Below are 24,477 nucleotides of genomic sequence, written 5' to 3'. Positions count from 1 at the left end.
TATGACCCCAAACATTTTCTAAATTCAAAACTGGTCCAGTAAATGCCTAAATGTGATCGTGTTTTTTGTTCTTTTTTAAATAGAAGAAGGTTCGGGGTCAAATCTCGTAATCCACTCAAACCCGAAATCACAACATTTATTATTAGTTTTGTTCCAAGCATCATTCAAACCAACAACTTCTAACCTTTGCTTAAAACCTTTTTACCAGAGCTAACTACACTTGGTTTAAATGTGATCGTTCACCTAAAAAAAAAACAAATAATCCACGAGAGAGGGACAATTAGACGAATCAAATTAAAGCAAACATAGATCAATGTCTCAATAAACCTAAAGCATGTATGTTATGAGATTTATTCTATACATTTGTCTCTTTGGAGATTGAGGGTCAATGGAGAGATTAAAGCATAATTAATGTATTACACCACTAATTAACATTCAATAATTACAGATCAGAAACTCTTGAGAGGAACTGAAGTTGCCTAAGGAGAGGGCTAAGAGTCTCCATGAGCTTCTCACAAGGATGATTATGAACACCTTCGTAGGTTGTTACGACAACGTTTGGATCTTTTGCCAGTCTTTGCACTTGTTTCTTCACGTTGCATGTGTGGTATGTACATCTATAATAGCTCCTGCAAATATTATTTTGTATAAAAATGTGAATAGTAAATTAATCCATATAGGTGATGTATGTGTGTTATCGATGTTAAGTTTTTTGGTATAGATCTTATGGAACAAAGTTCATATTAATCACGACTTCACGAGGTATAATTGGTAATAATTTCAGATAATAGAGATTGTAATTTAAGGTATTGATTAAGTAAGTACATGCATTTTGAAAATTTACAACTAATTTTTTAAGTAAAATTTGGGTTTATTAGTTTGGTTCTACGAAAACATCATCCAATGTAAACTATATATACATATGGGCTGGACGAACAGCAACAACCAAACCATATTCGTTTCATTATCACCTATGGATTCATCGATATATGATTTATTCGACTAAAACCAAACCAAAATATGTTGTCATAGCAACAACAGTCAAGCGAGCAAGATTTCATCTGTTATCGTTTCCTAGCAACAACGAAATAAAAGGCCCAAATTGTTCTTTTTAGGTTGTAAATGTGATATATTGATCAAAATTTGGGGGTACATCAATGTTACTTAAAAACACAATATTTTTGGTTATATATACCAATTATATTTTGGATTATATAAGTCAGGGATTGGTTTGGATAAACCACAAAATGAACACCCCCAATTCCAAGAAACAAGCAATAATGTAATGCAACCGGACTAATAACCTAAATTGATGACTTTGGTCGTTTAGGTTGTTAAACTAATGTTTCCAAAATATACACGTGACCAAGGATGTGTGTGTATGTTATAGATATGCTTAGGTCAATTTCGATATCTACTTTAACGTTGTCATATATATTTTTAAACACACTAGTAAATGTATGGGACGCAATAAAATAAAATTAAAAGAACCTGGGATGAGCATTGTTCTTGACAGATTTCTGACCGTACTTTCGCCAACGATAACCATCATCAAGAACATCATCATCACTCCTTGTATGAAAAGCTATCCTCTGCATTGCCAAAGTTCTCTTCCCTTTTCCTTTGTTGCAATTCTTATTATGATCACTATTATTGCTATTATTACTCACTAATCCTCCCATCTCTCCTCCACCTCCTCGAAAGTTCTCCAGCTGAGCAGATAGATGATAACCTGCTGGAGTACAAGAAGAAGAAGATGGACCTACATCGCCCGAAAAGATTAACGAAGGAGCCATCATCATTAATGTTTTGTCATCTAAGGAAGAAAAAGGATTGTTGTTTTCGCCTTCTTCTAGGGTTAACATAGGATTTGTGTTGTCAACCCCTTCCATTGATTATGAAGCTTTCACTATCTTGCTAGATCTCTCTCTCTCTCTCTTACTATATATATGTGTGTGTTTATGTAAATATATGTTTGCATAAGAGGAAGAAGGAGAAGAGGAGAAGAAAGGTTATAAGGATATTTGTAGGAAAGAAAGAAGAAGAATGAGTTAAAGGGTATAATATTGAAGCCAACTATATTCACCTAACTTTTCTGTTCAACTGCCTAAGTCTTTCCTCCTTTTCCTAGCTATATATCTCTTTACAACGTTTTTGGATCTATATATTATATAGAATCATATATTAATATATATCCAAAAATGCATGTACATGTCAAATGTACTTCAACCCATATTTTGAAATCTAAATAGTAAATATTAATCTTTAAAAAAACAAAAATTGACATCGATGGTATATATATTGAGTGGTCTTATACATTTTGAGAATAGTTTGTAGAATAAATTGATTAGCTTATTTAAATTTATATATTTCGGCACCAATTCGTAATATGTATTGATGTTTTTAGAATATGTAAATTGTAACGATTGTTTTAACTTCATGTGGAAAAACTACTCACATGTTTCATATAAACCGATCAAAATCTAGTTATATTTATGGTCAAAGTTCTTGTTGATGTTTTCCCATGACAAAGGGAATGTTCGGTAAAGGCTTAACTTGCTTATAAATTTACATGTAACAAGTAGTAATTAATTTGCTTTTATTTGCATTTCAAACGTGTGGTTAAATATAGTGTACCAACTCCATACACACACTCGTGAGCCTGAAATGCACGTCTGGTCGGTTTGAGAACTAGCTAAAATTTAGAGATTGTTTTAGATCACTAAATTTATATCATCCTTGTCGTTGTTTATAGATATTTATATGCACAATAATGGATTAATAATATTCACATTTTGTCAAAAAAAAATATAAAAAAAAATAATTTATATAACGAATTAATACGATAAGATTTTTTTTTCTCGATACCATAAGAATTCTGCGTATTTGTTCCATTGTCCAATGATATTTCCACCACGTAATATGGACTATATATAGTGGTTAATTTGAACATATCATTGATCTTTTAACTCTAAGTATGAGACATTTATATGATTAAAGTGGGATATTTTTATGAATTTCGCATCCCCCTTCATTTCGTTTTCGCAAAGTTTCATTTTGAAATTTCGTTCGTCCAACCATACATCCCCTACTAAGTTATACTACCGATAATGAAACTTATAGAAATCATGAAGTCGCGTAAAATGTTGGGCATTAAATACGGATAAATGGACTTAAGCAAATTATTGTGGTTGTGGTTGTTAAGAATCTCTTTGACCGCTCGAATAATTATACATCCAAATGTAATTAACCTATGCAAACTCATGCATGCACGTGGAAGCTTCTCATTCTCATAAACCATAAAATTATGTACAAATGTAAATCAAATGTTAGTGGATCCATTTTCTTAAAATATATTTTTTCTTTTATAATTTTTATTTAGTTGATGTTTTAAGAGAATACACACTTAATAAATTATTTAATTTTTGTTTACTTTAAACTAAAATATCATTTATTATTTAATAAACCAATAGAAAAATTATCTGTGGAATAAAAATCATCAAAACCAATGAAAATATAATAAATTTTGCATTAAAATTTTAAAATATCATATATTTAAAAACAAAAATAAAAGCTTAGAACATCACTTATAAAAAACAAAGAGAGTATATAAAATTGAACTTTCCGATTCAACTTATTGTGTAAATTAAATATCTACAAAAATCAATTGATTACCACATTGAAATATAGTTATTGATAGCTTAAAACTATACAACCGCAAAACAATTACAATTTTGGCTTGTAGTTAGGCTAAATTTTTGGCTTATATATAAAATTAAAAAATAAAATAAAATATATGACACAATTAGTTCCACATGAGAAAAAAAATCATGAACTGCATGCCGGTTTCTTATAAACAAAACGGAAGACAGTGCAAATCTCAAATCCCGAAACTTGACGCGCGCCTCTCTGTCTCTCTCAATCAAATTCAAATCAAAATTTCAAAAAAGCGGAATCGGAAAAAAAATCTCAAAATGGAGGAAAGTTCAGGACTATCATCGATGAAGTTCTTCTCCGATCAACACCTCTCTTACGCTGACATTCTTCTTCCTCACGAAGTAAGTTTCGCTTCCAATTTTGAATTTATCGAATCACTAGTCTTCTTCACTGTCGAATCTCGTAGTTCTGACTGAAATCGAAGCTCGTTGTTACAGGCTCGTGCTAGAATCGAAGTTTCTGTTCTCAATCTCCTCCGAATTTTGAACTCCCCAGATCCAGCTATCTCCGATCTCTCTCTGGTACTACTTAATCTCGTGCTTAAGTCCGTTTCTTAGATCGCGTTATAGCTTTCTCGAATTCGTGATTTTCTGGGTTTTTGAAGACAATTGAAATGTATCGTTTGAACAGATCAATAGGAAGAGAAGCAATAGTTGTATAAACAAAGGGATACTCACAGATGTTTCATATATATTCCTCTCTACTTCGTTTACTAAGAGTTCATTGACGAATGCTAAAACAGCTAAAGCTTTTGTTCGTGGTAATTGCTCAATGTCTCTCTCTGTGATCTTCACCCAAATCTTTGATTAGAATGGTATGAGAAAATGGTTGTGATTTTATTGAAACAGTGTGGAAAGTTATGGAAATATGCTTTCAGATTCTGCTTCAAGAGAAACGAGTCACACAAAGAGAGCTCTTCTATAAGTTGCTTTGTGATTCACCTGATTACTTTTCATCTCAGATTGAAGTTAACAGAAGTGTCCAAGGTCAATCTAAAGCTTAATTGCATTTGGATTAAAGAGTTTTTGAGCTGATTTTTTGGTCGTGCTTTGGTTTAGCAGATGTGGTAGCACTTCTACGTTGTAGTAGATACAGTCTTGGTATTATGGCTTCAAGCAGAGGCCTTGTTGCTGGAAGGTTATTTCTACAAGTGAGTTATTACTTGCTTCTAGCAATCCTTATGTAGCTAACATTGTGATCTCTGACCATTTCTTTACTTTACACTCAGGAACCAGGTAAGGAAGCTGTAGATTGTTCGGCCTGTGGTTCTTCAGGTTTTGCTATAACTGGAGACTTGAATTTGCTAGACAATACCATCATGAGAACTGATGCTCGTTATATCATTATTGTGGAAAAGGTAGCTTCTTGATGTAATCAAGCACATATGAGAGATGTCGTAATTGTCTGTAACTCACTCCTAGAATCTGTTTTTAGCATGCGATCTTTCATCGGCTCGTGGAAGATCGTGTGTTCAATCACATTCCTTGCGTGTTCATCACAGCGAAAGGGTATCCGGATATTGCCACAAGGTCAATTCTTCAACTCAGTTACAAAACCATATTGCAATGTAGTCAGTGGTATTAAGTAGCTTGGAAGTTAAATCTTTTAGGTTTTTCCTCCACCGGATGAGCACAACTTTTCCTGATCTGCCAATTCTTGTTCTAGTTGATTGGTAAGCATAAATAAACATCTTCCTCTTTGTTAACATAAAACTTTAGTGCTCATATGTTCATAAATGAGAGGTCAGGAATCCAGCTGGGTTAGCTATACTATGCACCTTCAAGTTTGGAAGCATAGGGATGGGACTTGAAGCATACAGATACGGTAAAGACTTAGCTGTTTGCACCAAATAATCTCCAAGTCTCTACAATGATAATTTCTGCATCCTCTTTAGCTTGCAATGTGAAGTGGATTGGTCTCCGAGGAGATGATCTGAATCTGATACCAGAAGAGTCTTTGGTTCCCTTAAAGCCAAAAGATTCACAGATTGCTAAGAGCTTATTGTCCTCCAAAATATTGCAGGTAACCAACTATACATTATACATTATAAGCAGAGATCAGATGTAATGGTCAAGCCGAAGCAATTCTAAGATTCGAATCTATAATCTATCATTTATACCCTAATTGATTTTGACATTTGCTTCTGACCAGGAAAACTACATAGAGGAGTTGTCACTGATGGTTCAAACTGGTAAAAGAGCGGAAATTGAAGCTCTCTATTGTCATGGTTATAATTATCTCGGTAAATATATAGCTACCAAGATCGTGCAAGGCAAATACATATAACACTTAAAACACCAACATGTAAGGTCTTCCACCAATAAAGATGCGTTTGCTTTATATTGGTTCCAAATATAAGAGAGTAACTTATTAGGGTGAAGTTTTATGCAAACTCTAATAGAATGTAAAAATAGATTACAATCAAATCAAAATTTTCCAAACTGAAGTATGATCTTTGTTTACATATGGCATTGTGATGATTTAGTAACAAAACTTGTCCTAATCTCCACTTTCCTATGCAGGTATAATGATAATTCCAACCAAAAATTCTCGCTCACTTCTTGCTTGATACAAGACTAATCTTCTTTCCCTCCACAACAAACTTGCCACTTCGCTCCAGCTGCAACAAGGACGTTAGAACAATATCAGTAAGAATGACAAACTTTGGAACTTTGTGTAGAATATGAGAATCCCACTTTAAAATGATTATGTTTACTAACTTCACTATCACACTTCTTTAATCTCAAATATAATGAATTTCATACGCTTAATGTAGATTCTATACGAAGATTTGGCATAAAGATTAGCTAAGATTGCATTACCTTAAGTTTCAAGTAAGCAATAGCATCTTTTCTTGAAGAAAACTCTGAAAGAACTGATGGTGCTTGTTCATCGATCAGAGATTTTAGCTGTTTCAGCTTCATGAATCCACCTTTACCAGCATCCTAAGAATGTTTTTGCACATATACATATAAGTCGATATGAGTGGTGGGATGTTTTAGAAGAATACAATGACAGTTCAAAATAAATTGACAACGAACCTTTTTAACAATCTGCTTGCACAGGTTCTTTAACTTGATTTTGGGTTCAATGATTTCATCGTGCTTCCTTTTCGCGGGAAGAGAACTTTCAATTACAGAGTCCTTGTCATCATCATCTGCTTCACTCTCGTCTTCATCTTCCTCTTCGTCTTCTTCGTCATCATCATCATCATCATCATCATCATCATCACTGTTATCAAAAGAGGTTTTCTTCCCTTCGTAACGAACACCAGCTATTTTCTTTGGCCGGTCTTTGATACCCAGTCCTTGTTTTCCCGCTGTGGCTTTATCCTACAGACATTCCAAAACGTCAATATATTATTAGATCCCAACCTCTTTTCCAAGAACAGCCTGCAAAGAACATACCTGAACCATGTTGTAAAGATTCTCTTGATCATTCTCACTAAACATTTTTCTCTCGCTAGCTTTTAATTTCTTTTTGCCCGACTTGGCCCCCAGAAGACCACCCGAGACAAACCCGGATTTAAATCCCCACCAGTTCGAAGAAGGTTCTTCAATTTTCTGTTCTGTTCAGTCCAAAAGATCCATACATTTTCAGTTCAAAAAAAAGAGCAGAAAGTCACAATTTCAAGATGCAAGGACAAACTAATCACCTTTAATACTAGCATCTTGGTCCTCAGATATAATTTCAATATCCATAGAATCGGCTATGTCACAAACTGCAGGAGAAGGATCCTCAGTTCGCTTAACCTACAAAACAGTAAAATAACGTGCCTAAGTCGGACTATCACTTTCATAATGAGATTTGTTTACATAATGGTGATAGCAGAGAAAATTCTAACAACATGCACAAGTTCACAGTACATGTAGAAGTTATGATCCATTCTAATCAACATGAATCTTGATCATGAGCGGATAAAAGACAGGACAGAACTGTTTTGAAAGGAAGCTTACCAGTATTCCTTCAAGATCTTTAGACGAGTATGAATTGACAAGCTTCCCTTTCTCTCTACGTTTATACCTTCCTTGTGGACGAGTGACTTTAGCAACGGTCTTCAACTTGGCAGGCTCAGATTTGACAGCATCATCTTCACTTTCATCTTCCTTATCTGAATCTATCGTATGCCACATAAAACAACAATCATTAGGATAAATAAGCTTCTCTAAGTCAAGAAAGAACTCAACTTAATAAGAAAAACTTATACCATCATCATTCTTGCTAGTCTTGGTAGGAGCAGCTTGCTGCAAATAACACACACACATACACAAAAAGATTGAAATTATTTCAAATATTTCAAAGAGCATAGTTAAAACGAAAGATGAACACAGCCATTACCACTTTCAATTTCTTGAGAATGTTATCGAACTGAGTTGTATCAAATGCCCATGGATTTGGCTTATCAAGACCAACACCTGCTCCAACATTTTAAAAAAATTCAGACCTATAACATAAACGATAGATGCATATACACCACACAAATATACAAAAGGCTTAAAGTAGCTCTATCTTGATTCCACAACTTCACATTCACCAAATTACATAAACTAAACTATGTAAACAGACATTTCCTCCTAAAAACCGAAAATAATGTTGTTGTTTTTTAGTGTAAGTGAAAAGTAGCTCTATTAAAGTTTCCTCCAATCTAAATTCCACCGAGAAAAATTCAAATCACTAGTTTCCATTAAGGAGAAGAAGAAGAAGAAACTAACCAGATGTATCTTGTTTGTTCGTAACTCTCACATAACCTTTGATACCTTGCTTATCTTTACCAAGTCCTTCTCCTTCTTCCCAACCCTAAAAAAATCACCAATCCAAAAAATTAGGTCTTCTCCTTTATAAAATCTCTACACACATTAACATCATTACAGGAAAATTCACTCACCATCGATTTCATAAGCTTGAAAGCGGCGGAATCCTTACATATTCCGACGTACTTAACCGGAGCTTCCGGCGCCGCCATCTTCTCTTCTAATTTTCCGGCGATTGAATGGAGACAATGCGTCGCCGTTTTTCAAAAGCGGTGCGGAAGAGAAGAGTGGGCGAGGAAGTTTAGAGAAACTGGAACAGAAAACCTAAAGCGAAGAAGTGATGAGTAAAACTCCTCTACACGTGGTCTTTAGTAAACTTCAGTGGATATGTAACATGATCGACGGTCGAGAGTTTATCATATTTTAAATGGGCTTTAGGAAGGAAAGGCCCAATAAAGAAATGAATATTTCCACCACAGAATTATGAATTGAGTAAACCAGAAAATCGAAGAAGAACGGCAATGGCTACTTCTTCTACTCAGCTTCTACTGTCTTCTTCTTCTTTGTTTCACTCTCAAATTACCAAAAAGCCATTCCTTCTCCCGGCGACGAAGATCGGCGTTTGGAGACCGAAGAAGTCTCTCTCGTTATCATGTCGTCCTTCAGCCTCGGTTTCAGCTGCTTCTTCCGCCGTCGACGTCAATGAATCTGTGACTTCAGAGAAACCAACCAAAACGCTTCCGTTTCGAATCGGTCATGGTTTCGATCTACATCGTTTAGAGCCAGGGTATCCTCTGATCATCGGTGGGATTGTTATTCCTCATGATAGAGGCTGCGAAGCTCACTCCGATGGTAAACATTTCTTGAAATTCGATTTGGTTAATTCGTCTTCTTGTAGATTTTAGGGTTTTGATTTGAGTTTGATGTTGGAATTTGTGTAGGCGATGTGTTACTTCATTGTGTAGTGGATGCAATTTTGGGAGCACTAGGCCTTCCAGATATAGGTCAGATTTTCCCTGACTCTGATCCTAAATGGAAAGGAGCTGCTTCTTCTGTATTCATCAAAGAAGCTGTAAGATTTCGACGCTTACCTTGATGTTCAATTTTGTGTGTATGTTCCAGTATTAGCTACTTCTTCTTTAAGCCTTATTTTGTGTGTGGTACTTTATAGAATGGTTCAGAATTCAAGCTAGATCCATAAGTTGATGGGATTTACTCAGCTTAATAATACTCTTGAGTAAATTATTTTCATCTATAGGAAGTCGAAGAAATATGGAAATCAGATCTTATCCCTGAACTGTTGTCATCACTCAACGATGCTATCTATAAGCTTATCACTCTTGTATACATGATTTTTGTCTTGAAAAGCCTTGGCATAACTCAATTTTCTGTTGAATTTTAGGTTCCTGCATCTTTGTATTGTTAGATTTCAACACATATGATTGATGATAAGTAGAGGTACTCAAGGTTGAAGCTATAAAGTTTCTTTCTTGTCCTGTCTTTTAAGTTATGGGTTCACATTTGGCGTAATGTGTTTGTTAAGTTCACCATGATTGACTGTGAATGTTGATTGCGTGGAAGCTAATCTGAATCACTTGTAATGATGTTATATAGATATAACAGAAGAAATGTTAGATTCTCGTCGGTATGAAGAATGATTCAATAAACTTGAGACGAGGTTTATTTGACTTTGTGTTTCAGGTGAGACTCATGGACGAGGCAGGGTATGAGATAGGAAACCTAGACGCGACGTTGATTCTCCAGAGACCAAAAATTAGTCCACACAAAGAGACAATCCGATCCAATCTGTCCAAGCTTCTTGGAGCAGATCCTTCTGTAGTGAACTTGAAAGCCAAAACACATGAGAAAGTTGATAGCCTCGGAGAAAACAGAAGCATAGCAGCTCACACTGTTATTCTCCTCATGAAGAAATAGAAGTCAAAATTGATTTTAGCTCTTTATCATATTCCTTAAAGTGTCTCATCTTTTAAGAAAAACATACTTTTGATTGTAAAGTGTAATCATCCTTTAAAGGTTAATTAATCGAATCGTTTCGTAGAAGCAGAGAAAATCGAATCATATTTTGTTGATGATTCATTGTGATTCCTAGTTCCTTGGTCAGATTTGAATATAATTGGAAACTGTGTCTTGGACTGCAAGTTCCTTGTGACACAATTTTTTATTTGTCTGTCATATAGTTGTTGCTTTCCTTGTCTACATGAATTCTTAAATCAAAATCAGAGAATAATAATATCATACTGAAATAAATACATCAATGATCAGAGAATAATCCTTACCCGTCAATATAAAATCAACTTCTGACTAATCAGAGACTTAACATACTGCAAATCTTAAGAGATTATACAGCCGTGATCATGATCGCACACAATAGTAGTGTGATGATGCATTGGACAAACCGGAGTGTCATGGTGAGACTGAGACCGGTAAAGAGCTTCTTCACGTTCACGTTCACGTTCACGTTCATTTTCTTCTTTCTTCTTCTTTTCCGCAGCTGCAGCGGTTTCCGCTTCCTTCTTCGGATCGAACGGGCCAAATGTAGCCATTTTCGCACTCTCCCATCTCTTTTTGAGTTTTTTGAGAATCTGCATTTCGTCAAACTCACCAATCACCGTTAACTTCCCTTCTTTTGAATCCATGGTAATAGTTGTAATTCCTGGAATAAAAAGTGTTAAGATTTAGGTCTTGAGACTAAGGAAGATCTTTTCAAGGTGGTAGGTTCTTTTGAGATTTCAATTCATAATCCATAAAGAAAACCAAAAACAGAACGTATTATTATTATTCAAAGCTTTGCAGCAAAAGCTCATTAACAAGAAGAAACTTAAACTTAAACTCACACTCAAACTCAATAATGAGTGATTAAAAGATTTGGTTTTTCACTAAATAATCATGAACGAGACAAGAAAAATCAAAATCATTATTTAAGGGATCATATCATAACCCATGAAGAATCACATAAATAGAGTCTGTGTGTGTAATCGAAAAATCTTTGCCTTTTCAATTTAAAACGCATGAACAGAACAAAAAAAAGTTTTGAGGGTTTCAAATCAAAACTCATCAAAAATCTCAAGAACAGGGGAATGTGAGTAACGAAAAGCTTTGCTTTTTCATTAAAAACTCATGAATATTACTACATAAATCAATTTCAAGTTTTGAGGTTTTTAATTCAAACCCTTAAATGATCCAAAAAGCAGAGTGAATGTTAAAAGCAAAAGCTTTTGGCTTTTCACTAAAAGAACAGAAGAATTAGATCCATCGTTGGAGATAGTCTTAACAGCAATCATTTTTGTAGGGTTTCAATTCAAAACGACAGAACCTACAACGAATCTCAAAACCAGAGAGTTTGTGTAATGAAAAGCTTTGGCTTTTCAATAAAATCACATGAGCAATAAAAAGAAGAAAAAAATTGGTGCATGTTCACCTGAACAGCTAGCTACTGTTTGGATGACTTTCTCCTTAGACCTCTCGTCGCAAACATTTATCATCACCACCATTTTCTGTAGAGAAAGTGTGATTAGAAGAAGAACAACCATTAATCAAAATACTCCAAAGTCTATAAAAATTCAAAAGACTCATTTTTCAGTACTTTGAAAACCAAATGACACATTACCTTCATTTTCTTTGTAGAACAGAGAAGAAGATGTGGTCCACAGTAAAAAGTTGGTGTGCTTTTTTTATTCGTGTAAGCAAGTCGATGATGCTTTATGTCCCAAATAACAAACCGCCACATTAAATGGATTCAGAGAAGAAAAAAAACATAATGTTGGAATATCATAGTGTTTTGTGATTTAAATTTTTTTTAGAAAAATGTTTTCTTCAGTAAAAAACAAGAGTGTGGATTTCACTTGTGAGAAATGGCTTATGGATGTTTTCAACTGTACTTGTTATTTTCTCCTGTGGTTCTTTGGAAATTTCTTCTCTTTAATGGTCCCATGATGAGTGTCCGTCGATTATTGATCGTTACTATATCCAGTAATTTCCATTTCAAAAGTTTTTATATTGTCAAAGATTCTTCCAAGGTCCCTTTTTATGGTAAGTTCATGTTCATCATATGGTTTTGTTCATCATGATCAATTGTTTTTAGTACCAACCGCCAACATCCATATTTTGTTTGCATTTTGTACTTCTTCTCCAATAAACAACGAGAAATAGATCATGAAAAATCCCCGAAAATCATATTTCAATTTGTGTTATGTGGCTAGCCAGACACGTCATTTATTTCTTAGCTCCAAATGTTATATTGTCCTAATTTTTCTTTTTGGCATATGTTTATTGATATTATTTTGCTTTATAATTCATTTGCACCACAATATTCCGTTTTTTTTTTTATGTGCGTTAAGACCGAAATGAAAGCATTTGAGTAAGCATTGAGTAATTTCCACGCACACTTTATGCAAGTTATTTCACTCGCGATCACAAGAAAACCATGTCGATTTTACCAAAAGAAAACAAAAAACCATGTGGAAGATATCTCTTAAATTGTTCATGAAAACTCTATCTTAATGGTCCTCTGTTAGTTCTTTTTTTAATGTCGACTTATGCTTCAAGAAACCATGTGAAAGTCTCTAAATTAACAAAAGTATGTGTGTTTTCTAGAAAATCAAACCACTTATAAAATCATTTGTAAAGGATAATTTGTAATTTCTGAAGTTCGCTTGTTTAGTATTAATCCCTTGAATATGTTATCCGTCACATCAAAGAAACTGTGTTTTCATAATTTTTGGTCTTTGAGTTTAACCTATTAGCAAAACTTCACATGGTAGTTAAAATTTGTCATCATTAATATTGTTTTAAGATTAGAAAGGACTCTCATCTATAACGAGTGGATCCCACGCGCAAATTCTTGTGGAACATTTCTGAGTTATGTGGCTTACCAAACAAATCATTAAGTTCTTAGTTCCAAATCTTCTACTGTCCTAATTTTTCTTTTTGGCTTAAATTTAGAATTGATACTATTTTGCTTTATAATTCGATTTCACCACAATATTTCCTTTCTTTTTCTCATTATCTCACAAATTCAAACATATTTAGCTGTCTTTTTGTAATTGCTTTTATAATAATAAATTAGTTACTTGACTCAAGAAAAACAAATACTCCAATTACTCAAGCGAACACAGCTAAAAAGCCTAAAATAAAGGTCAAATAAAAGCATCCACGATCAAACTCTACAATTCATCCTTACTCATAAAATGTCTTTATACATTAATTAATATGAACTATAAATCAAACAAATCGAAATAGTTAAAGTACCTTATGTCTTTTTATTCATTTTTCTTTAGAACTCTAGCAAATGACACAACCTTGCTCCTCCTTATCATTGAAAATATCACGAATTTCACGGTTGTATCTGTAAAGAGCTTCACGTTCAATCTCTTCCCTCTTCTGCTTAGCCTCAGCAATTTTTGCTTCTTTCAAAGCATCATAAGGTACATATAATGTTAATTTAGCTTTTCCCCATTTCTTTCTGAGGTTTCTAACCAACTCCACAGGATCAACATCTCCCATTACTACTAGTGTGCCTTCTTTCAAATCCATATAAGATGAGTGAATTCCTGAAAACAAAATATTAAAGATATGGGCTCTGAAGTTTGGGAAACTCTGTAAAACTGAGCTTTTCTTATGTAAAGTAAAAAACAGAGCGTAAAAGATTAAATGTTTGTTTTTTTGATAAAATAAATCAAACTTTTTTTAATATAACAAAGATCAAATGTTTGTTTATCTTTTCTAAAACTCTTACGAAAATAAGTTTTAATAGGATATGATTTACCGGGTAAGTCAGAAATACTCTTCGTGATTTTCCCTTTGGATCTCTGATCATAAACACCCATCCACACAATCATTTTCTGCAGAAATTGCATGAGAATACAAACTATAAATTAAAAACACTCGAACTGTGTATAAATTAAAAGATTGTTTTTTTTTTTTGGTTTGAAAACCATTAAAAAATTACCTTCATTTTTAAGAGAACAGAGCAGAAGATGGAAGAAGAAAATGAAAATGTCGATTATTCCAAAATGCTAACAAGTCTATGCTTTATATACCAAAAAATGAAAGCAACATGAATTGATTTTATTTTATTTTTGTATGCAAAAACATGAATTGATTTGGAAAGGAAAATAAACAAGCGATAGTTCTAAAAAAGGAAAGCTCTGATACGATATACCACACGCGCCATACACAAACATAAAAATTGTTTTCTTCAGTGGAGAAAAACGAACGTGGAGTTCACTCGCGACAAGTGCGTCTGGTTTTTCATCTTTCACTTTACTTTTGTTGGTCTTACTTTGGTTCTTAGTCAAAGTGGTGAAATGCTGATGATGCACTGACGGTCGATAATTACTAATTGTTTCTAACTTTTTTTTTATTAGTCATATACCAATTTCAAATTTGTTATTAGTGAAAGAGTCATTCAATGCCTTTTTCTGTTATTGGATTTGGCATCAATTGTTTTTTTTAGTTTTACCAACATTACACGTTTGTTTGCATTTTGCAATATTTCACCCATTAAAAACCGAGGGTGTTGTTTTTGCAAAACAATGGTCTCTTGTGTTAATCCAAGAATGATGTCATATTAAAATATAGATCGAGTTAGAGAAGAGTTTATAACAGTTTTGACATCTTGGCCGAATGATTTCCCCTATCAATGATGAACCTTGGCTATCATAGATATTTACCAACCACAAGGTTCTGCAGAATCACGATTTTTTTAGTTTGTTATTCCCACCATTCCGCAAATTTATACGATTTTGCAACATTCATAACCAATCATAAAAGCCCAACCTATCATAGATTCATAACCACTTTGACACTTTCTCAATTGTAGAACTCATAGGCAGTAAATAAATTTCTATGGCGTATGAAACGCGTTTAGGCTACAAAAACCTTTTTACATGTCGCAATCAATCCCACAAGACTCTATTACGTGCCGCAAAACAAATCCTTGCGTGAATTATAACAAAGTCTTCATTATTGTTTATACAAATTTCGTTTATGGTTTACAGTCGATAAAAGAAATCTAAATAAATAAATATTTTAATGATCCACGAAACAACCCATAGATCATGAGAAAACGATCTTTATCTATCTCAGTGACTAACATAGATTTTATTAGAAACAAAGCTCTCTAATGAGCAAAATATGATTATCCCAAAAAGAGGTTATAAATTATTCGAGGAGATTATTGACAACAGTGCTCTCTATAGATCATTTTTCCAATGGAAAGATGAATAACTCTCACCGGGAATAAAAGATGTTGATTTCTCTGAACCCAAAAGCTATTAAAAAAACTCCATGAAGTTTCCTTCTCTAACTCTGTAGAGCGGCTTGAGCAATCTCGAGAGCTTCTTCGACTGAAGATGCGCTTGCGAGTTTAGCCTTATCGACAAGTGGTTGGCTTCTTGCTAGCTTTGGTAGAAGCTGGAACTCCTGTTTCAAGAGATATACATAACAATGGAAGCAATTAAAATCCATATAGTTAACATATTTACATGAAAACAAAACCCATGCTGATGTAATTGCTATTGTCAAGTTTCAATGACCGTTCCAAAATATTCTAATTTTAGTCTCGCAGATCTAAAGAAGCATGATGCTCTAAAGATTGGCTAATTCAGAATGTTAACGAGGGAGATGCTAAGAAAGACTCTTACCTCAGGCGATCCGCTTTCTACTAGAACACCTTTCAACCTGCCTGTGTTACGATAATTACTCATCAAAGTTAGTTAATTTGCTAAGCTGTGTATTTGTGCAAGGTTAACTGAAGTGAGAAAAGGCTGAAGGAATTATTTACCAGATTCAATCCAGAAGGTAGCGATTTTCGGGTCAAAGTTCCCAACCTCCACTGTTTCTCCCACTGGCCAGTATGAATCAGTGGTTTAGCTACAGTGGAAATATTGTTTGAGTAATTGGATGGCGTCATATTTAGGTCAAATAGATTTACCATTATCTCCGAAAAACTGCCACCACACTTTTCTTGGGCTTCCTTCATACTCGAATACTCTTGAGTAGAAATATGGAAGATAATCGTACCTGCAAATATTGAGCAAGACAAGAACTAATAGGTGAATATCCGTTAAGGGATACAGGCAAAGTCTACAGATCTTTCCAGGGAAGAAGCTTACGTGTCAGTGTGTGCCGTGAGTAGTGATTTCACACAGTGTTGTGCAGAGCGGCGGGCGTGATCAACATGTTCAACTCGAGTCATCCTATCATATATCTGGTCATCAGACAATAAGATGATGAGTTTGCACTTCACGAGATAATTGATGGCTTAACATATATTATCTAGCAGCAAAGTACCTTCAAAGGGAAGGCTGCGACATCTCCAATAGCAAAAATTCCAGGGGTACTTGTCCTGAACAAGCCATCGACCTGTGGTTGAAGATGAGCTCTTATCAAACTTTTAATTGTATCAACATACTGATGTAGTTTCTTGTGAAGTTCTAACTCTGAAAACCGATTATCTTGGAAAATAAATCCGGATGTTTTGTAATAATAATACCTGAATTCCTCCAATTGATTTGTTCATGGCCAAAGTTTCAAAGGGGCCAATAGCAGGCTTAGCTCCAATTCCAATTACAACCTGTAAAGTAAGGATACACAGGTCGTACAAAAGTCAGTATTACATTGACCCTTCACAGTTTTCATTTGATCAAAGTTGTTGAATTTGCATCATTTGAGAAAGAAAAAAGTGAAGCTGAGCTACAACTATACCGTGTCTGCCTCAATTGTAGACCCATCAGCAAGCTTAACAGCTGATACACGCCCATCCGAACCTGCTTCCAAGTTATTTATGGAAGCGCCCTGTTCAACAGAAAGAGAAATTCAAGTTTGCACACTGTGTTTCTGAAATTCTTAGGTTTGCAGGAAAGCAAAGGCTTCAGTATAAGGTGTTGATCGTGTGCTGATATCTTACCTTGACAAACTTAACACCATTTTGACGGTACAGTTCTTCATATTTCTGAGCAAGCGATGGAGTGAACAATCTTTGCAAAAGCTGATCTTCAGGGAATACAATCTATTGTTCCACATGGGAAAGCCCAAAAGCAACTGTAAGTTAGTACATCTGTTCCACAATTTATCTGAACGTTTCTAGGAATTTGTTTAACTCATCGAATGATTAGAAGTATTCTTCATTTCTAGCACAATTTAAAAATTCAAGTGAAAGGGATAATAACCGTTGTATCTAGATTCCACGCAACAGCTGCAGCAGCAACCTCCATGCCGATGTAGCCACCACCAACAATGACAATTTTCTTTGCCTTTCCCTGTATCACATATTGGAAGGTTATTTTGTAGCCAGGAAATTTGGATTTTTCTGATGACGCATATTACAACATTGCATTAAGATGACAAAACTGGTAACTGGTAAAAATGCCCTTAGCTTACCAGAGATGCTATCAGTGAATCAGCATCTGCAACCTCCCGAATATAGTGAACCCCTGGCAAGTGCCCACCGATTTTATCTGGGAACCTACAATAAAAATCCAGAGCAAATATTCATAATATCAGTATACATGGTTGAAAAGGCCTAGGTTCTCTGATGTTGTTTATCAATCATTGCAAAAAAAATGCGACTTTCACTCACCTTGAGGCTGTACACCCTGTAGCGATAATTAGAGATCCATATTTTAACTGCTTCCCTGCGTCTGTGGTGAGTGTTTGCTTTTCAAAATCAGCTCCAGCCACTGGATCTTCATATATTACCTGTCCAAACAAAATGCATTAGTAAGACACAAGAGAAGACCACAAATTCACCGACGTACATTCCAAGCTGTACAGTTAATCAAACCAAAGACACTTCACTTACATTCATATATTTTAGAAAACAAAACTATGTATCAGAAGATGAATTACCTCAATTCCTTTCTCCTTATACCAATCTGGTGTTTGCCTTTCTCCACCACCTCCAACGCAAGTATGAAATCCCTGCATATACGACCACCCTCAATATAAACAGAGATCACAAAACTAAATCATACAAATCTTCATATCAGTAACAATCGTAACACTGTAAACAATCTACCGGTACTCATTCCATAATGTTCATGTAGCCAATTAAGAGCAATAGCACTAAAAGAACCACTCAAATTGATCGAATCAAAACATTAAAGTTGGCAAAGCTTACTGGTAAACGAGCTGGCTTCTTCTCTGGTGGGAACAAGTAAGCTTTTGTCAAAGCCGGTCTCTCATAAGGTGCGTAAGCCTAACAATAACAACCACAAATCCAACAATCAAACAAAGTAAAACCAATAGTGTTACTGATGAAGAAAACACTAAGGGATCGATTTGAATCACCTCTTTGGTCACAATGCATAGCCGACCATCAGCCATTCCATTTTCCACAAAAGTTCTAGCAGCATAACCAGCAGCATTTCCTCCACCAACAATCACAAACCTAACACAATCACACAATCAATCGCATAGAAATTCATCAACGCCAGAATCAAAATTGGAAGAATTATATATACGAACTCGCGATTCTCGTTAGCGAACGAAGCAGTGACGAGGCTTCTGGAAGCGATTCTAGAACCGATCGGAGAAAAACGAGCGGGAAATCGGCGAGCGAGAGACGGAGAAGACGGACACCAAAGAGATAATCCGGACTTCGTCGGCAACGTGGTTGATGCTAACGCCATGACTCTACGAACTGTAACAACAGATTAGAGAGATAAGATTTCGATCTAGGGTTTTGACAATCGAGGAAGAAGATGGTGGTGAGTGAGAGAGATAAGAAGACCTGCAGACATTAGTTTATAAGAAGAGCCAAATTCAGATTTAATTATTGAAACAAGTGTGTGAGTCTCTCTGTAGTGTTGGCTCTATAACAAAGCTAAAGGGCAATGAGAGTAGTTTGAAATTTGTGAAAAGAGAGATGATTTATTGTAAAAGATGGGTAGTGAAGAATGGAGCTGACTTGTCTTGTTGCTTTTGATTCATTTGTCTTTTGACTCCGAATTTTAATATCTTTATTGACATTTAGGCTTTCAATAGAACTTGCAAGTTAATGGAACTAAACCATTAGCAGATTACACCATTCTATTTTTAGGATGGAAAACAATTCGTCGCGGACGAAGCTTATTTTTAAGTTAAAATGGTAGTTGGTCTGTGGGGATTTTTATTTTATTTTCCTAGGACAACAATCCCTAATGCATAATGTTTTACGATACCATTGTAAGGGAGCTAGAGTTAAGAGGATTTGATTGAAGTTAGTCACTCTAGCCATAATGATTTATGTTATGTCCTTCAAGCAGATTATTTCATGGATTACATAGAGGTTGTTATGCTCTTGTAGTTTAAGAGAGTTTGATGATTTAGATTTGATACAAAAAAATTGTCAACTTTTGCAGATAAAAGATGATTTTAACTTTTAAAATCCTCCATTTGCCTTCTTTGATCTCACATTCTCACTTGTGAAAGCTTCGGAGCCGTAACTAAAGGGTTCCTTCAAAAATTTAAATTGTTTTTGGATATTATGCATTAATTTAACAAAATGAAAAATGAAAAATATAAGGAGAAGGGAAAACATATGACATGGGCCTGTCCAGAGTTCTAAAAGCCCAACCATAAATAGAAAAACAACAATAGACGAAACCAAGAAAATAAAATATCCTATTAGCCCCCAAAGAATTACAAAACTTCGAAATTGATTCCCAATAATTCAAAACTTTTACACAACTGGCGCCGAAACTTTCCCGGCTTGCTCCAACACCTCGAGAATCTCCGCACGACTCCTCACGATCCTATGAAAAACTTCTCTGATCTGTTGCTGTAACGGCACAAGCTCCTCCTCCATTCTCCTGCATATCTCCGCCATCTCCGCCACTTGCACCGCCGCAGATTCAGCAGCATCTTTCTCCGCCGGATAATGAAATCCATCTGCGAATTCCATCAACGAGTGACCTAGCTTCTCCATCCTCGTCATCTCCTCCATCAATCCAGCAGATCCTTTCTTCTCTTTCTTCTTCCACTCATCTCCGATTTTCTCATGGATTCCGATCAAACTCTGAGCCCAATTCAAATGTTTCGGCGGCACTGGTAAATGATTCGCTAATCCTGATCTCTCCTGACACGGAACCGCCGCCGTTAGCACCCACATTACGAAAACCATCACCGTACTCATTATAAACATTGGTTGAGGCAATCCCGCCGCTTCGTTACCACGTGGCGGCGTAAGATTCGCTGTCATTGCGTGGATCTGCTTCGCCGCCGACCAATTTCTCCCAACCGCCCACGACGACGATTTGAGCTGACCAATCGTTGCTCCTCCTTTACTCGCCGCCGATGATCCACCGCTTCGACGACCAAACGACCACGATCTCTCCGTCGTCTTATTCCCTCCGCCGCCGCCACCACCTCCGCCGCTAACATTCTCTTTATCCTCGAGACTCAACGCGACGACGAGATTCGCCAACGCGCGTTTAGCTCTCCTCACGTTACCGTCACCTAACGGACGTTGCTCCAAAGCCGTCACAGCAATCTCAGCTAAACGCTGGTAATGTCTAACGGAATCGATACCGTTAACAACGGCGGTACAAATGTCAAGCGCTTTAATCGACCGGTCTAACATTTCAGGAACTAACCGGTCAAAAGGCGGCTTAGAAATCTGGGTCGGGTCACGACCCATTAACAAAATCGCTTTGAATTCAGCTTCGCAACAGAGGAAAACATCCATCAGCTTACGAAGCCAAGTCACGGACATAATCTGCTCCGTCGCGGCTACGGAAGCTACCGTGTTAATTTCATCTGACGGTGGTGGTTGAGGAGGAGAAAGAAGCTCGGTGAAACGATCGGCGATGTGTTTTTGGAAAAGCTCGAGATCTTCTTGTTCTTGTTCGTTGTTGACGTCGACGAATTGGTTGCGACGGATACTAATCCGGCCAAGGAACGAGCCTTGATTATCTTGCGCAGGTCTCATGATTTGTTTGAAGGAGAAAGAAGAAGAAGAAGAAGATTGGGAAGGTTTTGGAAATGGAGGATTTATATACGGAGACTAAATAAATTTGTGGTGCGCATGTCTTGTCGGAAAGCTTGAGACCCGTTCTTCGTGCGCAGTTATCTCCTTTTTTTGTTTCCAGTTTTGTCCTTGTAGAGGTTTCGTTATTACTATAGTAATATTATTACGTGAGTCATGACATTATACTCTTTTTTGGTAAATGAAAACTGTGATAATATGATTGGATTTCCAATTATTCTGATTTTTTTTGTTTTTTTTTGTCAAACTGTAAATATCATATTAATGAAAAGAGTTATACAACAAGTAAACCCAAGCTTTTGTTACCACGGCAAAAAAAAGAAGTAAAAAATACGTGGCAACAAATCGATTTAATGCAGAAACAAACTGCAGTCAACGAATCCATAAACGCATTAAGCTTTGGAAAAGATGACGATATTAAGCTTTGGAAAAGATGACGATGTCTTCTTGCTGTGATATCGTGTTTCTTATCAATCTATCAATCACAATGAATATCTGAGAAGATGGAATGGAGCGAAGATTGAAAAACCTATTGTTTCTCTCGCGCCAAACGTTGTAAACCAAAGTTTGTACAGAAACTTTCCGGAGAATAGAAGGAGAGCTGTCAGTCTTGCACCTAAGCCAAGTCAACAAGCCAGCCCAAGAGCCAAAGTTTGTAGGTGGTAGACCTAACCTCTGCTGAATAGCATGCCACAAATCCCTACTATACTCACAATGAAGAAAAATATGGTCTCTAGATTCATCAAAACCAGAGCATAGACAACAATCGATGGGGATCATTAAACCCCATGAAGCGAGACGAGTTCTTGTAGGCAAACGATCTAACTGTGCAGTCCACATTGTGAAAGCATGCTTGGGAGTTGCGCCTTTGAACCATATTGCTTTGTACCACTCTTTAATATCTTCTCTCGGCCTGATCGCTTCCCAAGTCCGCTTAGAAGAGAACCCTTTGCAATTTATCGCATCCACAATCCAGGAGTAAGAATCATCTATGGAGGAAAGACTTGGCAAACTAATGGTGGTCAAATGACTGTGGAATGACACCGCAGAATCAGACCTCGGGGAAACAAGAGTCCAGTCATGATGGTTGCAAGCATCGGCAACTCTTGCATTTAGGGGAATACGGCAGATTCTCGGCTCATCATCACCCAAAAACTTAATTAAGGGGCCAAGAGGCGTCCAATTATCGAGCCAAAAGCTAGCAGTCTTACCATTTCCCACACTGCATATGACAAACCTTTCTGCCAAAGATCGCAGCTTAAGTAAAGATTTCCAGTTCCAAGAGTCTGTCACATGCTCTTTAATAGCCCAAAAAGACGAGTTTCTAAGTTTGTTTCCGTAATATTTTTACCGAAAATATTTCAGATTCAGAATTTCCTTAAATAAAATGAAAAATGAATATTAACTTCAAGTTTATGGCATCGTTCGTGAAACATGCAAGAAGAAATATGATTGCCACCGTTTTCATATTTTATTTTAAAAAATTATGATTGTCACAGTTTTCATTTTTCACCATAAAAGAAGGGTAAAACTTAATCATGAATTCAGACAGAATATTGTTATAGCCCAAATTCTTTGTGTTAAAGAATATAGCCCAAGTTCTCTCCATCAATTTCTTCTCTGAGTCCACGAAGCCCATTTTAGATCACAAATTTCCACATGAATACTTCCTAACATAACATATACACTAAAAAGAACTAGAATAGTCATTTTTAGGGTCAATACTCTTGTTTAAGAACTAAGAAGCCGTATTTAATTGTTGAAAATCTAAGGGGCACTTACATAATTGTTGATTTTTTTAAAAAAATGGCTTCGAAATTATATGAACTAGAGTCGTCAATATTTTAAGTGTTCCAACTCAAATCACTAAATTATAAAAAACAATTCAATACTACATTCATAAAAATGTAATCTCATATCATTGGGATGTGATTTATAATTATTTATGAAGACCTATTTAATTGTTTAAAAGCTTTTTCAGTGAAGGCAAAATAGCTAGTACATCACTAACTAATACTATTTTGGTAAGTTTGTAGAATGATATGATATAATTTTTCATAAAACTTATTTTAATGCTATATTAGGATATTTTGCCATTTGTCAATAAGAGAAAATCGGAGAAAAAAATGATATTTCATCATTTTCAATGTCTCAAAACTACTATGTTACATGGATTTGTTTTTTTTTTGTTTTGCTTAAAAGGATAGTTAATTAGAAAACAAAGATAGTTTATGGAAATTATACCAAAAAGGGGATGAAAAGGGAAGAAAGATATACAATATTCATTTAACGGATCAAACTCAGGTGTCATATGATATGAACCACAAACAATATATGTTTTGAGTATCTAGCTATTACCGAAAAGACGAAAAGATTTATTGTCAAAGTCTCCTTTTCTTAGGAATTAGTCCTACTAAAGTTTCAAAACACTGTATAATTAATTCCAAAAACCACGACGTTCACATGTTTTCATCATTTAATTTGCTAATTATATTTGAATTAGGTTGGCCATATTTTGTAAATGCATATTAATAATTTGTAATTCCAAGCGATTACATAGAAACCAACGTACATAATCTGAATATATAGTTGCAGAATAAGGTTCAACCCCGACGAAATATCTAGCTAGAGTTAGTACTTTAATCGAGGCCTCTTTGTAAAATTTGTCTTCAATTATTTTGGAAAATGAAAATCTCTCAATGGCTGTCAACCCAAAAAATGCAAGGAATAATAAGTTCAATCTCTACTAATCAAAATCCAAAACTAGATAAATTCCAAATTTAAGCTGTTATATTATAAAAAAGCTTTAGAATTTTATAAAATATATCTAATTAAAAGTTTAAAACAGACAACATAATAAACAAACATGAGAAATATGGAAGAGAAAACTTAATTATGTATGGAAGAGATATCTCAATCTAATGATTATTATTATCTCGACCAACCATCCCTTGAAAGGCTTGTTTAGTTAATTAAGACAGTTGCTTCATTAGCATCACTACTTAATCACCAGAAATATTA

General features: G+C 35.3%; 8 protein-coding genes, 1 long non-coding RNA gene and 1 pseudogene across 18 annotated transcripts; 3 read left to right on the top strand and 7 right to left on the bottom strand.

Annotated features, from left to right (window-relative positions):
* Positions 1–272: 272 nt before the first annotated feature.
* Positions 273–2,022, bottom strand: WRKY56 (WRKY DNA-binding protein 56). The gene is made up of 2 exons (NM_105073.2): positions 1,492–2,022; positions 273–629 (listed from the first exon to the last, which is right to left on the bottom strand). Exons 1-2 carry the CDS (start codon positions 1,890–1,892, stop codon positions 443–445), a joined length of 588 nt encoding a protein of 195 aa, NP_176583.1. The 5' UTR covers positions 1,893–2,022; the 3' UTR covers positions 273–442.
* A 1,918-nt stretch (positions 2,023–3,940) lies between these two features.
* On the top strand, positions 3,941–6,484 carry SPO11-2 (sporulation 11-2; the record flags this gene model as incomplete). 2 transcript variants are annotated; one of them, NM_105072.3, is made up of 11 exons in its annotated part: positions 3,941–4,058; positions 4,155–4,238; positions 4,348–4,477; positions 4,566–4,703; positions 4,779–4,867; positions 4,946–5,074; positions 5,152–5,246; positions 5,327–5,389; positions 5,465–5,541; positions 5,612–5,739; positions 5,869–6,484. In NM_105072.3, the coding sequence occupies exons 1-11, from the start codon at positions 3,975–3,977 to the stop codon at positions 6,001–6,003; spliced, it is 1,152 nt and encodes a 383-aa protein (NP_176582.2). In that variant the 5' UTR covers positions 3,941–3,974. The 2 variants fall into 2 exon arrangements, with proteins under 2 accessions (NP_176582.2, NP_001320320.1); NM_001334143.1 differs by lacking the exons at positions 5,465–5,541; positions 5,612–5,739; positions 5,869–6,484 and having other exon boundaries at positions 5,327–5,393.
* AT1G63980 (D111/G-patch domain-containing protein) lies at positions 6,024–8,833 on the bottom strand. Of its 2 annotated transcripts, none has more exons than NM_105071.4 (10): positions 8,603–8,833; positions 8,430–8,514; positions 8,056–8,132; positions 7,925–7,961; positions 7,674–7,834; positions 7,373–7,469; positions 7,125–7,285; positions 6,759–7,049; positions 6,540–6,662; positions 6,024–6,337 (listed from the first exon to the last, which is right to left on the bottom strand). In NM_105071.4, exons 1-10 carry the CDS (start codon positions 8,678–8,680, stop codon positions 6,272–6,274), a joined length of 1,176 nt encoding a protein of 391 aa, NP_564820.1. In that variant the 5' UTR covers positions 8,681–8,833; the 3' UTR covers positions 6,024–6,271. The 2 variants fall into 2 exon arrangements, with proteins under 2 accessions (NP_564820.1, NP_001031225.1); NM_001036148.1 differs by having other exon boundaries at positions 7,674–7,828; positions 8,603–8,764.
* AT1G08647 lies at positions 6,317–6,560 on the top strand. The gene has a single exon (NR_139470.1). It is a non-coding gene; the product is annotated as an other RNA (long non-coding RNA).
* A 108-nt stretch (positions 8,834–8,941) lies between the features above and the next one.
* ISPF (isoprenoid F) lies at positions 8,942–10,653 on the top strand. 2 transcript variants are annotated; one of them, NM_180640.3, is made up of 3 exons: positions 8,942–9,320; positions 9,410–9,540; positions 10,170–10,653. In NM_180640.3, the coding sequence occupies exons 1-3, from the start codon at positions 8,990–8,992 to the stop codon at positions 10,401–10,403; spliced, it is 696 nt and encodes a 231-aa protein (NP_850971.1). In that variant the 5' UTR covers positions 8,942–8,989; the 3' UTR covers positions 10,404–10,653. The 2 variants fall into 2 exon arrangements, with proteins under 2 accessions (NP_850971.1, NP_001319313.1); NM_001334142.1 differs by lacking the exon at positions 10,170–10,653 and having other exon boundaries at positions 8,968–9,320; positions 9,410–9,578.
* Positions 10,654–10,692: 39 nt separating this feature from the next.
* AT1G63960 (Copper transport protein family) lies at positions 10,693–12,079 on the bottom strand (the record flags this gene model as incomplete). Of its 2 annotated transcripts, NM_001334141.1 has the most annotated exons (2): positions 10,693–11,142; positions 11,908–12,079. In NM_001334141.1, 2 exons carry the CDS (start codon positions 12,017–12,019, stop codon positions 10,820–10,822), a joined length of 435 nt encoding a protein of 144 aa, NP_001321869.1. The 2 variants fall into 2 exon arrangements, with proteins under 2 accessions (NP_001321869.1, NP_176579.1); NM_105069.1 differs by lacking the exon at positions 11,908–12,079 and having other exon boundaries at positions 10,820–11,125.
* A 1,501-nt stretch (positions 12,080–13,580) lies between these two features.
* On the bottom strand, positions 13,581–14,478 carry AT1G63950 (Heavy metal transport/detoxification superfamily protein). Of its 2 annotated transcripts, NM_001334140.1 has the most exons (3): positions 14,437–14,478; positions 14,254–14,329; positions 13,581–14,038 (listed from the first exon to the last, which is right to left on the bottom strand). In NM_001334140.1, the coding sequence occupies exons 1-3, from the start codon at positions 14,440–14,442 to the stop codon at positions 13,770–13,772; spliced, it is 351 nt and encodes a 116-aa protein (NP_001323353.1). In that variant the 5' UTR covers positions 14,443–14,478; the 3' UTR covers positions 13,581–13,769. The 2 variants fall into 2 exon arrangements, with proteins under 2 accessions (NP_001323353.1, NP_176578.1); NM_105068.2 differs by lacking the exon at positions 14,437–14,478 and having other exon boundaries at positions 13,745–14,038.
* An 873-nt stretch (positions 14,479–15,351) lies between these two features.
* Positions 15,352–19,451, bottom strand: MDAR6 (monodehydroascorbate reductase 6). 4 transcript variants are annotated; one of them, NM_179508.3, is made up of 17 exons: positions 19,222–19,451; positions 18,957–19,131; positions 18,780–18,879; positions 18,610–18,687; positions 18,339–18,410; positions 18,070–18,188; positions 17,871–17,955; positions 17,660–17,749; positions 17,398–17,499; positions 17,196–17,285; positions 16,984–17,064; positions 16,782–16,853; positions 16,604–16,698; positions 16,423–16,511; positions 16,273–16,335; positions 16,133–16,173; positions 15,352–15,911 (listed from the first exon to the last, which is right to left on the bottom strand). In NM_179508.3, exons 1-17 carry the CDS (start codon positions 19,229–19,231, stop codon positions 15,792–15,794), a joined length of 1,482 nt encoding a protein of 493 aa, NP_849839.1. In that variant the 5' UTR covers positions 19,232–19,451; the 3' UTR covers positions 15,352–15,791. The 4 variants fall into 4 exon arrangements, with proteins under 4 accessions (NP_849839.1, NP_564818.1, NP_849841.1 ...); NM_105067.4 differs by having other exon boundaries at positions 15,368–15,911; positions 18,957–19,404; NM_179510.1 differs by lacking the exon at positions 19,222–19,451 and having other exon boundaries at positions 15,434–15,911; positions 16,273–16,323; positions 18,957–19,220.
* Positions 19,452–19,922: 471 nt separating this feature from the next.
* On the bottom strand, positions 19,923–21,532 carry ROH1 (uncharacterized protein). The gene has a single exon (NM_105066.3). It carries the CDS (start codon positions 21,397–21,399, stop codon positions 20,152–20,154), a length of 1,248 nt encoding a protein of 415 aa, NP_176576.1. The 5' UTR covers positions 21,400–21,532; the 3' UTR covers positions 19,923–20,151.
* Positions 21,533–21,744: 212 nt separating this feature from the next.
* On the bottom strand, positions 21,745–22,820 carry AT1G63920 (annotated as a pseudogene). Its single transcript has one exon.
* Positions 22,821–24,477: the final 1,657 nt, after the last annotated feature.

This window comes from Arabidopsis thaliana, assembly GCF_000001735.4.
Source record: "Arabidopsis thaliana chromosome 1 sequence".
Classification (NCBI taxonomy): Eukaryota; Viridiplantae; Streptophyta; class Magnoliopsida; order Brassicales; family Brassicaceae; genus Arabidopsis; species Arabidopsis thaliana.
Note: the sequence above shows the minus strand (reverse complement) of the source record. Positions and strands in the feature narration are given on the sequence as shown.

Coding starts and splice junctions, on each gene's coding strand:
- AT1G63950 (NM_001334140.1), bottom strand. Junction 14,039..14,253: donor GAGTATTTCTGACTTACCCG/GTAAATCATATC, acceptor TTTTGTTTTCAG/GAATTCACTCATCTTATATG.
- AT1G63980 (NM_105071.4), bottom strand. CDS start 8,680: ATGGCGGCGCCGGAAGCTCCGGTTAAGTACGTCGGAATATGTAAGGAT. Junction 7,835..7,924: donor GACTAGCAAGAATGATGATG/GTATAAGTTTTT, acceptor GGCATACGATAG/ATTCAGATAAGGAAGATGAA. Junction 6,663..6,758: donor GCAAGCAGATTGTTAAAAAG/GTTCGTTGTCAA, acceptor AAACATTCTTAG/GATGCTGGTAAAGGTGGATT.
- MDAR6 (NM_179508.3), bottom strand. Junction 18,411..18,609: donor AGAAGCCAGCTCGTTTACCA/GTAAGCTTTGCC, acceptor TCGTATATGCAG/GGATTTCATACTTGCGTTGG. Junction 15,912..16,132: donor TAGAAAGCGGATCGCCTGAG/GTAAGAGTCTTT, acceptor CTCTTGAAACAG/GAGTTCCAGCTTCTACCAAA.
- ROH1 (NM_105066.3), bottom strand. CDS start 21,399: ATGAGACCTGCGCAAGATAATCAAGGCTCGTTCCTTGGCCGGATTAGT.
- WRKY56 (NM_105073.2), bottom strand. CDS start 1,892: ATGGAAGGGGTTGACAACACAAATCCTATGTTAACCCTAGAAGAAGGC. Junction 630..1,491: donor AAGAACAATGCTCATCCCAG/GTTCTTTTAATT, acceptor TAATATTTGCAG/GAGCTATTATAGATGTACAT.
- ISPF (NM_180640.3), top strand. CDS start 8,990: ATGGCTACTTCTTCTACTCAGCTTCTACTGTCTTCTTCTTCTTTGTTT. Junction 9,321..9,409: donor CTGCGAAGCTCACTCCGATG/GTAAACATTTCT, acceptor GAATTTGTGTAG/GCGATGTGTTACTTCATTGT. Junction 9,541..10,169: donor CTGTATTCATCAAAGAAGCT/GTAAGATTTCGA, acceptor TTTGTGTTTCAG/GTGAGACTCATGGACGAGGC.